A 12,285-nucleotide genomic window follows, 5' to 3' on the forward strand; every position below is an offset into this window, starting at 1 on the left:
GCTGGATGTGATTCATAGAAGGGTACTGAGGGAGATGCACTTGGGTCACAACAGCCCTCTGCAATGCTACAGACTTGGGGATGAGTGGCTGGAAAGCTGCCTGGTGGAAAAGGACTTGGGGTGCTGATTGTCTGTTGACTGAACATGAGCCAGCAGTGTGACCATGTAGCCAAGAAGGCCAATGGTATTCTGGCTTGTATCAGAAGTAGTATGGCCAGCAGGACTGGGGAAGTGATCATCCCCCCTGTACTCAGCACTGGTGAGGTTGCATCTCATACCCTGTATCCAGTTCTGGGCTCCTCACTACAAGAACGACATTGAGGAGCTGGAGCATGTCAGAGAAGTGCAATGAGGCTGTTGGAGGGTCTAGAAAACAAGCTCTGTGAGGAGAAGTTGAGGGTACTTGGGGTTGTTTAGTCTGGAGGAAAGGAGGCTCAGTGGGAACCTTATCTCTCTCTGCAACTACCTGAAAGGAGGTTGTGGTGAGGTGGGGGTTGGTCTCTTCTCCTGAGAGTAAAGAGCGATAGGATGAGAGAAAATGGCCCCAAGTTGTGCCTGGGATTGTTTAGAAAGAGCCAAAAGGCTTGTTAAACATTGAAACAGGTTGCCCAGTGCATTGGTGAAGACCATCACTGAAGGTATTTAAAAGATGTGTTGATGTGGCACTTGGAGGCATGGTTTAGTGGTGAACATGGTGGTGCTCGGCTAATGTTTGGACTTGATGATTTAAAGATTTTTTCCAACCTAAACGATGCTCTGATTCTATTCTGAGATCTAGCTGCACTGATTTTGGTCACTTTCTCTGTCACTGAAATCCCTATATACATCCTGGAAATCTTTGGAAAGACCTTTAACTTTTCCTCTTAAAGCAGAATAAATCTATTTTGCTCTATTTTAGTAGGTCTAAAATTTTACTATCATCTGCAAAATTAGAAAACATTCGACTCTCTCAATTCTAACAACTGCTAAACAGTCCATTCTTTCAAATTTTCTTACTATCTGAGGCAACTGCAACCTTTTAGCTGTCTTTGAGTTGACTAATACAGCTGTAGCAGAAAACCCCCCCACATAAAATAAGCTAAATAGAGGAAAGTAAGGATTTGTGTGTGTTATTTATGCATGAGTATTTTTAATAAAATAGAAATAAGTTGAAGAATTGTAATTTAGACCCAGATAATTATATTCTGTAGTATGTGGTTTCCAGAACTTAAAAGTTTGGGTTACATAGCTAAAATAGTTTTCATGTTATTTTGGGAACTGTGCTTTAAGTCTTGAAAATCTTCGGGGGTTTAGTAGACAGCTCTCCTCTTCTAGGAATCCTACCTGTTTACAAAAAAACACCACAGGGTTTCCTTTTGCAAAGTTCCTGGAAATGACTAGCTAAGAACCATTTACTCTTCGTAGGACTATCATTTGAATGATCAGGTTATTGGTTTAGCTTTTCTTTTTGGATATTAAGCTTTTAAAATGGTTTGGGGTGCATTAAAGATGGTTATTGGAAGCAGAGATGAATGAGAAAATTGATTCTTTAAATTCAAGGAGAACTTATGAGACTTCTCTGAAGAGTGGAATTCTTAATAAAAACATTAGGCTGCCTTTTCAAGAGGAAATTGTAAAGATCTTAGAAAAAGATTACACGTAGAACCAGAGGAATTTTGTCATTGTTTGCCTGCAGTGTAAGTGTGCTGCCAATGTGTCAAAGTTTGCTTTCTATTTTTAGAAACTACTACTGATCTTTTCTTTCTTAGGACAGAATGAGGAGATAGGTCCCAAAAGTTAATCAAGCTATTTATTACAACAATAGTTGAAATACAGTGGAGTTCAGACTTCATGCATGGAGGATCAACTGAAGGAGTATGGATGTATGTTTGCAGTAAAACGATATTGCAGGAAAGCTGCTAAAATTCATCAATTTAAAAGAAAAGTAAAAAGAGAAGTTCAGTTAATTGCTGCAGATCTGCAAAAGATTTAGAAACTTCCAGACTGGCAGGTTTTATATATCATTTTATATATCAGCCAGTACAATGAATATAACTAATCACTGCAGGTTATATACCCTTTCAAATATACAGCTGAATCTCTGAACCAGTAAATAATTAGCATTTCATATAATGTATTTCACATAGTACTACAGTATTCACACAGCTATGATGAGAATTCCTCTGCCTGGAGCAGGTTGAACCAAATTCTTCTAACATGAATGAGACTAACTGTGATGAATGTATAAAACAAACTTTGATCTAGGTTTCAAGGCATAACTTGATAAACAAAGTATAAAAATACTGTTGGAGACAGAAGGTAATGGTCAGCTCACATATAATATACTAATAGTTTTTATTAATCTTATTATTTTTCTTTTTGCAATGAAAGATGGTTAGACGAATGCCAAGATGATGGGAAAACTGAAAGGGAGCTAACTGCCAATGGTAAGTATTTTGTTAAAGAAAAAGTGTGTTATAACACTATGTTATAGGCTTAATATCCAGTTATTAAGAAGAACCCTTCCAGATAAGACCATAACTTGAGAAGAAAAGTGATAATAAAGCTCATTCCAATTAGTTTTCCTGTTCATATTTTAGAGGATGGCAGTTCAATGAAGGCGTTCCTCAAAGGTAAGAGTTTTTTTCTAGCCAGTGTTTTCTATATCATAGCTTTTGCTGTTTGAATTTAACCTACAAATCAGTATTGTGACAAATATGTAAGCAAGTGACCTCATTTGTATATGTTTTATACTGCATATCAGCTGTGACACAAAAAGACAAATTGTCTGGCAACAGTCTACAGAAAGGACTAGACCTCAATAACCAATTGAAAAAAATATAAACATTTCTCGTTTTCTTCATAGTTCTACTCTTCTGACCTGAAATCAACAAGGAATTCCTCTGAGAAGAGATTCAAGTGTTGTTTTGTTTACCCCAATGTCACTGCCATTTAATACTTGGGGACAGGTCCCCTAGCAAACATCAGCAAGTTGAAAAATGTGTTGTGAAATGTCAGTAGAAGCATTTTCAGGTCAAAATCCCAAAGTAGCCAGAAATAATGCAGCTTACACTCCCAATCCTCTAGTGAAGCTAAATGTAGTATATGCATTCAGTTGACTAAATCTGCTTGAGTTAATAAAAAAATTAATAAAAAAACTAACCACCTAGCTTTCTGGCTTTATACTTACAAAGACAATCTCATCACTGTAATACACTAGTTCCTCCCAGGTGTTTAAAATTTGAGATACCATCTCCTCATTTCTTCCTAACCAGAAAAGAGACACAGACTGACACACATATTTTTATGAACACTTAGCTGTAAATGGCTATTCTGTGCAACCATACCTGGGAATTTTATGAGAGAAACTAAACTACAAAATGTGGTATTTACATTTGTCTCTTAAAACAGTGACTTGCCTTCTGTAGAATGAGTCCTAGTCTCTCAATCTAATTTCAATTTCAGTGAAAATCAAATGATTTGCATTCAATCAAACAGTTTAGCCAACAGTTTTATTGTTCCATGGCAACATAACTTAGACAAGAGGAGACTGATGAACTCAGGTAAGTAAAGGCTTTCCCACACAGAAAATTAATTTCACAAGTGACTTGGATTTTGGATTCTGCATTCTGCTAAGTGCACAGTTCAGAGAGGCAACCATGATATCTATTTCACCTTATGTTCAGATAAGAGACTATGTTTTACTACCAATTCAAATTTTTTCCAGTGTAGCTTTATTCTTCATTATGTTATAATAAGCAGGCACAGATGCACAGGCTGCTCAGTGCCTCAAGTGTCAACAGTGGTTAGACTCAAAATATTGGGTATGAGAAGAAAGGAGTGGCTTCTTCTTAATCAGCTTTTGATACGTCACACTGTCAAGATGTCTGGTAGTGTCCAGAGAGTGTTGAGATCAGAGGTTCTGAAAAATGAAATTATAAAGCAGAAGAACATTTTTAGGAAGTTATCTGAGTTTATATACAGCTTAGTTATATGCAGCTTAGCTTGAGTTACTCTTCAGCCATCTTTCTTTCACCCAGGGACTCATTCCAGTGAGGAACTGAGATAGGTGAGAGATTGGACTTTTATGCCTTACGTGAAAAAGATAATGAGTAGGACTGATCTCAGGATTTTCACCATTTAATTTGTGTTGTCATACTGGTGATCCCACAGACCTTGCATGACTGAGCTTTGTAAGAGGGTAACAACCACCAGAGGTTTGGAAAGATGTCTTGTACTCAGGCACTGTGTCATGCTAGACTGACACGGAACTAAGAGCTGATAAGTGAAGATGAGAACTTCAGAGATGGAGAGTCTTGGAAGAAAAGAATAATTGCCTTAGATTCTCCCAGCATCTGTAGCAGTGAATATTTCACATGGTACAGTAGTGATAAGCAGAGCCATTCAGAGTGAAAGCAAAACTTGTTATTATAATATATTTTTACTGAATAAGAGGCAAGCATCAGTCCTGATGTTAGGGAGCCAATATCTTAGGCATTCCTGTAGTCATACTCTATATGAGCTGCACTCCACAAGTGGGCTTCAAAGAAAGTCATAAAAAGTTGATTGGCGTAATTCAGTGTTGTTTGGTGATTTTCAGGATTAGTTCGATGTCCTTAGACCTGGTCTAAAGCAAAGGTTATAGAACAAAATACTTTATAAGTCACTCTGAAGGTCAGAAATCTCATTCACTTTGTATGAGGCTGGTAACCTGTTCAACCACCTAGCCAAAGAGTAGACTTTGAAAATCATCATTGCCAGAGAGATTACTTGAGTGCTCTTTGTCCTTTGTCATCCAGACTGGCATTGTACCAGCTTTAATGAAGCATAAATCCCAGATCCCTGTGACTGCTGCTGCTGGCTATGGATTCTGCCAAAATGCAGTATGCCCATATCAAGTTTCCTCAGTAACCTTTATACATTTGTAGACTATGGAGAGCCTCTGGCAAATCAGGAATAGGAATAGATTTATTTGTATTCTTCTGATTCCTCCTTGTATATTTTATGCAAGGTAAAAAGAGAAAGTGTATTGCCCTGGAAGAGAAAGCAGATAGGTAATCTCAGCTCTCAAATGATGAAGTTGATTCGAGGGAGAATGGAACTTTACAACACTCTCTAAAAGTTTTCCACATTGTAGGGATATTTTACTACTTTCTCCTCCTATTTTCTCTATTTATTTTCCTTTTCTGCCTCAAAGTAGGTGGATTTTCACACATAGGAAAGGATTTTCTCTCAAAGTGAGAAGTCAAGACACAATATATTCCAACACTGTCCCCACTGCAGTCAGTTTAAAGGAGCTGGGTTCTTGTAATGTGTTTGCAGTAGGGTGTCCTGTGGTTTTTTGGGCTTTTGTGGGTGGTGAATGAAGTGTGGTTCAACATCCTTGAACAGAGTTCAGTTTATAAGTATTTCTACATTGGCTCTTGCGTTGTGCAAAGTTGTTGGTATTAAGGCATATAGAAAATTCATAAGAAAAGAGAAAATGTTCAGTAAATACTGCCATGATTAATTCTGTTTTAAAATTATTCCCTACTTTGCAAGCACTTGCTAATAGACTAAGAATAATCACAGAATTCCCAAATTTTAAGTGGAATCGTCCTGCTTCTAAAAAGCATAGACAATATGTATTACCAGATGGAGGCAGAAATCCCTAAGAAAAAGAATTAAGCAGACTGACTGCTCTGCCTCAAGGCAATACAAACTTCTACAATCTCCAGGAAATAAGCAACTTACTCCTACATCCAGCAAAGTGTGAATGTCATCCTAGGTCTTAAGACCAAAAAACACCAGAGTAAAAAAAACCAATAAACTGGAATAATGTATTTTAAGAAAAATTTTGGCAATCCTCTAAAAATATATAAATTACTCAGATCTGAAAAACTAGAAAATAACGCATCCTTTTTCAGTTTTCTGAATTATATTATGAAATGTTGACTTTATGCTTTACCATGCTCAGATTTCTATGTGCAGAAGTCACTGCAGGTTTGATTTTCACACTTTTACTGAAGGGACTTTCAGGTTCCAGACTAGTGGTTAAAAGAATTTCTAGAAGGAAATTGTTATGACTGATCCCATTTAATTTCTGAAAGTCAACAGATGACCCCTGCTTCTAACATATCCCTGTATAGATCTCTGTAATGTGAAATCAGATCTTTCATTATATCGTTATAAAAAGAGACAATTGTGAGATTCTTTTCACAGAATTCTGTTTTTCCCTACTATTCATTTTAGTGATTCTCACACTGATTCTCAGAGTAAATGGCTATGGCTTTTCGCATTAGCCAAGAGTACAATAACACACTAACACACTAATCACTTTGAAAGGAAGCTAACACAGTTCAGTGATATCAGGGGAAAAGTCTCTTTTTTAATGATATGTAGTCACACATCTGAAACACAGAAAATAACCTTCTCAAGCACAGCTATCTGATTTTCAGAACTTCACTCCTAGAGAAAACACTAAACACAATAAATATTTGGCATCAGTCTCCTGGTTGGTGTATCTATCCTTGCCAAATAGCTGTCTAAGTGAATAGAATATTAGACAATGAATTTTTTTTCTTATTCTGGCATGAGCAGGTTAAATGAATTTGCTGAACTGAGAGAAAATGCAGTCTGGGTTAGCTCAGTTGCCAAACTGTAGAAGCATTAAAAGTAAATGTAGGAGAAAAAAGAGTCGCAGATGCTAAGAGGCCTTAAATCTGTAATCACTGATTTATTTTCTGGAAAACTCCCAACTGGTGTCTTAGCTTTTCTTCTGAAATAATAATTAAAAACACAATCATGATTATTAATTAAAATAAATCACCTTGACGAAATACCTTCTCCGAATGTGTGGCCTCTTTGAGGAGGGAACAGGTAGTTATGCATCTGTGTTTTCTTTCAACTTGGGAATTACTATTTCCTGGAGCAGAAGGATCTTACAAAGAGAAAAAAAAAGCTCATTTGGGAAACACAAAAATGCAAAATTATCCTAATTTTCTCTCTGCTGTGTTCCTGGGACAGCCTTCAAAATGGGGCATGGTTGGACAGGATAAGAGATTCAGGGCTACGATGGGAGTCTTTGTAAAAATTTGAAGCTCCTTATAAACCCTCAGAGTGATCAGGAACAGCAAAAGCTCAAACCATGCTTGACTTCACCAAGTGTGACACCCTGAAGAGTACCACATGCCAACCTGGCACAAGGAGATAAAATTTGAAGCTGGCACACATATCAAACAGCAAAAGTTCTCATTAGGCAAAGTGTGGATCTTCCACACTCTACATCTGACTCATTCCTGGAAATGACCTCAAAAAAAAGAGTTCAAATGGAAGGATCCTTTCAGCTAGTGTGTAACTCAGAAGACTGACTGTGAGATGTGTATTTGCCTGCTGTTTTATAGCTGAACCCAGAAGAGTCAGGGAACAGTCAGATGTAATGCAGAAACATGTTCTATAAAGAGGGGAAAAACAGAATTAGCTAAAGAAAAAAGGTGAAAAAAAGGGAAAATTATAAATCAAGGAAACCAGATCAGGTTTTCCTCCAGACTCCATTTCCAAGCAGGAGGAGGAAGAAAAGGGTATGAAACAAGTACACAGTACTGAAAGAAAAAAATCACATCCAATTTAATACTGAATTGAATTATTCTAAAATTTATTTTATCGACATATTGTTTTGTAGGCTTACACACAAACATGAAACAGTTCTCTTTTATATTAATACCATTAACAAATTATTATATTTTCATAGTACTCCCCACAGTCTAAACATAAGTTTTTGATTTCCTTCTACTGTTAAGTTCTTTTGCTATGCAGAATCAAGTATCTTTTCAACATATAATTAATTTGAATTCAGGGGATGATTTACCTTCAAGCACTAAGTAACTTCCTAACCTATACCGTCCGTCTATTACACTGTATTTTTCCCACACATGGCATAGCTTCTCAGTTGCATTCTGCAGGTCACCTACCAAAAAATGATCTCTGAAAGGCCTAAGCCATGAGCTGAGGTCAGTGCAAACATCTCTTCAGAATTACCTAAATTTTGTATTCAACCCTAGTGAATAATTTGATCTGACAAATGAGCAGACTGAACATGACAAATCAGCTTAGAAAAATTGTAGAATAAAAGTTAGAAGTTTCACTGCTTAACTAGTAGTGTATTAGCCAGTGTGTCTTACAAAAAGATCACATACAAGTCTTTCAGAATGTTAGTTTTCTTTTTCATGTTACATAAGAACATTCTAATTGAAATGTATTAGAATAATTACTTTATTAAAGAAACTATTTTGTTATAAAGAATGCAAAAAACCCCCACAACAACAACCTAGGCAGAGTCTTTTTCCTGCTTCCTTAGTGTTAATTTCTGCTTTCATACCCACAATTGTCTTGTGTTTATCAAGTCTAAGTTATCCTTGTTGTCAAGAAAAAGAATGTCGACCAGTCTATTTTTATTAAATAGGATGTAAGTTCATGGTAATCTTTAGATTCTTTGTTGTAATAGTAACAAAAGCATCCATTGCTCTCTACCATTGACACTAAAAATGTTTAATTGATATATTGATATTAAAGATGTCTTTATTTTATTTAGCACAACGGTGGAGAGTGCAGGTTAAAACAGATGGAGATTCCCCAGAGCCACAGGAGTGTAAAAGGACCCTTGTGATTTATGGCTCTAAGGGCAAAAGTGATGAGCTTCTGCTTTCTCCACAAACCCCTGGCTATGTGTGCTTTCTGCCCAGAGCAACTGATGAATTCACTGTAAGTCATAAATATACACTACTACACAGACCTTACCATGACATTGCTGTCTAGGCAATATATATATATGTGTGTGTATGTGTGTGTGTGTATACAAAACTAGAGTCATATATATATAATGTTATTTTGGTAAAAAATGATGCAATTATTTACAAAGATGGAATGACGCAAGTTTAGGTCTTGGGTCATCTCCTGTTGGTAGTCCTGTTCTACTATAGCAAGCTCCAATGTTCTCTTTGAATTTTCAGTGCCTTCAAGGGCAGAAAATGGACCCTGTATTTACCAGCTCGTCTTGCAATTTTTTTCTAATTCCCTAAAGATTCCTGAGCTGAAGTTCATTCAAAAGGCCATACATAATTATTTGTGAATGTAGAAGATGAAGGATTGGGCAGCACTCCCAGGGGAGTTCAATGGGCTTTGTTTTGCTTTATTTCCATCTTTGTAAAGTAGTATCCACTCTCCCCCAAGATAGTTCTGTCTCTCAGGCCAACAGGCAGAGAATTTTTCTGGATTGTAATAAATCACTGGAGAATGCATTCATGCATATAAAAGTGTGATGAACTCTGCAGCAATAGATTATATATGGCCACTATTAAAATCAACTGTAACACAGTCCTGACTGCCTGTACACCCGACACACATACTACTGCTTTGAGAGGATTCATCTGAGACATCTTTTTAATGTTCAAATTCTGTCCTGGCTTTATAGGCTAAGTCACTGCAAATTCTGTTGATTGGCATGAAGTACAGCTTCTAGCCAGCAAGATGAGAGAAATAACTTGCAATTCAAGTCAGTTTTATACAGCTCAGGAAGACTTTTCAATGGCTGCAATAAACATTCTGAAAACAATGGCAAGAGTACATTTTGAAAATTATGCCAAAGCTTCATTGTAATGACCCCATCCAGGCTGAATTTTTTGTTTAAATAACAAGCTAAAGCAATTTAGGAACTTTATGGGGAGTAAATGAGAAGATAAATAGCATTTCTTAAAGACAAGAAAGCAGCTGCTTATCAAAAAACACAGGAAACACACTGAGCAACAAAAGACACTTCAGAACTGAAGAGGTCAGTAGAGGCAGAATCTGTCTACGGAGCAACCACACCAGCTGATTGAATTTTAGGAAGCATCATTTCATAAAGTAGACTTTTGCTGCACCCAACAAGTTGGTAATTTCTCAAATGGCATGTATTCCTCTTTAAGGCTGCCTTACTTCAATGATTGGTACCAGGAGAATGATAGTACCAATGATTGGTACTAGGAGAAACTAGTAATGCTGTGTGTCAGTCATGGATGTCCCTCATAGTCCACTATCCTAGGCACCACAGTACCTTATCCATCATACCCTTCCACCCCAGAACTTTTGTGAATGCTTGTTTAGACTTTGGGTTGGCTTTGGGTTAGTGTTTATATTTTCCCCGTAGATATTTGTGCCCTTGTTTTTATTGCTTTGTATGAAGGAGTTAATACTATTTGAGTATTGTTTACTGCACAAGAAATTTTATCTCTTTGTCACATTGCTTATAGCACATCTTACAGAATAAGCAGGTCTGATACAAAGGGTCTTTTGGGGATTCACAGATATCCCCATAAATACCTTCATATCTTCTTTAGGTGGTTGAGCTAATAAACACAGTTTCTTTTTACTCTCCCTTTCTTTGTTTTTACTAAGATTATGCAAAAGAACGCAGAAGCTTTGCTCATGTTTTCTCACTGTAGCAGCAGGCTGGAGACATGAGCATATCACCAGGAAGACAAGCTGTGAATTCAGCTTTTCAACAAGCAGAAGTAAATGAACTTTCAACCTCCCCCCAAGATCCTAGTCCTAGACAAACATCCTTAACAATATAGAGCAGTAAAAAGAACAACAGGTTATGTGCTATAAGTAGCTCACATAGTTTTGAAATAGTAAGCTAAATTTTGGTCTCAGAGATACGTCTATTGAACACTGAGGACAGAAAGACATCTAAATTCCTGATTTTCCAGGTGCTCTCACACAAGTATATGCACAGATGTGTATCATATTCAGAATGATTATTCGATCCAAAATATGTCCAACCAAATCCTATGAAAGAACAGGTGTAGTTTAATTGCACATAGCAAGCATAAGGAATGAATTAAAAGAGAAAATAGCAGCGTGCTATGAGGTACAGTTTGGTTTCAGTGGTCTCAGAAACCTATAGCATAATGTTTGAGCTGCTTAAATAAGAATAAACTTAATTAGAACACCTTAATTTTAAAAAATAAATTTAGAAATAGGTGAATGTGTCAACATTATGAGATTACATTGAAGATAACATGGGAAGAAATGAGTAAAAGTTTTTGTCCTTGATAGTCTGGTGATGGTAAGAATCAATTGTTGATCTCACATGAAATAAGCAGATTTGTAAAGTATATAGATCTTTCTCCCATTCATCTGTATTTCTTGATTGCATGCAGAGTAAGCTTGTCAGAACATGTCTTTCGAGAGTCCTAGTGTACTGTGCACATTCTCTTATTCAGAGAACCATAAAATGTGAAGATACATCAACTAACAGATTGTGAGATTGGGATCCCTAAAACTACTTTTCAAAAGACTAGTACAGGTAGTACAAAATGAGCAGTAGAGCTCTGCAAGTAGGACTGTTTGTAAATACACAGTCAATATGGAATTTATTTTGTGTTAAGAACCATGAGGTGACAGAAAGTTTCAAATCACATAATACAATACTCCATGTGTTTTACACAGTATGAGATGATGTTCCAAACAACAAACAGCAGGATTTCTAGAGTATATGACAGAAGGCTCTTCATCTGAATTTCAGAGTGCTTTGACCAAACCTTATTAACTAGAATAATTTATGGGTTTTTTTCCTTTTTTTTCCTTTCTTTTTTTTTTTTTTTCAGAGAAAAGAATTGAAAAGAATTAAAAAGAATCTAATTTAAATGTGCCCCCAAACAGTAAAATTTACAAAGCTTTAATTACATTAGGCATGATGTTTTTGAGAAATCCTGTGTGAGTCAAAAATAAAAGATTTAAAATGTTATGAAATCATCTTCATCAGTTACCTGTCTCTGAGATATTCAAAAGTCCAGTGGCTTTGTCAGAGCCTTCTCTCAATTATGAGACATGCTCCTTTCAGTCATGTGATAGAAAAAGTAGTGTTGTTTAGTATATGACAAATCACATCCAACTCACCTAAAATTTCAAGTTCTGAGTATTACATAAAGCTACTCAGAAGAAATAAATATGGAAACATTAATTAGGAAGTTATATAATAATGAACAGGGTAAAGTGTCTTCTTGCAAATAGTCTACAAATTTAAAATAAAGATATTCACTGAATATACTTTGATATAGACTGATAGACTTTGTGATGGATTATAAGTCTATCTCTGCTTCGAAGTTCATGTTACTTCAATTAATAGACATTGATGGAGGGAAAGGTAAATTATGGGATCAAAGACAATATGTCATATTTCAAAGAAAAACTGTCCATATTAAATTGCTCAGAAAAGGATTACAAAAATGATTTAATGATAGCACTGGGTTACAATGATAGAGCTGAACAAAAAAGACTTGCACTGGC

At 36.2% G+C, this 12,285-nt stretch overlaps 1 protein-coding gene across 1 annotated transcript in view; it reads left to right on the forward strand.

Annotated features, from left to right (window-relative positions):
- Positions 1-12,285, forward strand: part of LOC113945070 (lipoxygenase homology domain-containing protein 1-like) — a 128,592-nt gene that overhangs the window by 63,749 nt on the left and 52,558 nt on the right. The window contains exons 24-26 of the mRNA XM_027638913.1: positions 2,371-2,426; positions 2,580-2,612; positions 8,549-8,718. Of these exons, the coding sequence (XP_027494714.1) occupies positions 2,371-2,426; positions 2,580-2,612; positions 8,549-8,718 (259 nt within the window). The remainder of the gene's footprint in view (positions 1-2,370; positions 2,427-2,579; positions 2,613-8,548; positions 8,719-12,285) is intronic.

This window comes from Corapipo altera, unplaced genomic scaffold (genome assembly GCF_003945725.1).
Source record: "Corapipo altera isolate COAL_440 unplaced genomic scaffold, ASM394572v1 49, whole genome shotgun sequence".
NCBI lineage: Eukaryota > Metazoa > Chordata > Aves > Passeriformes > Pipridae > Corapipo > Corapipo altera.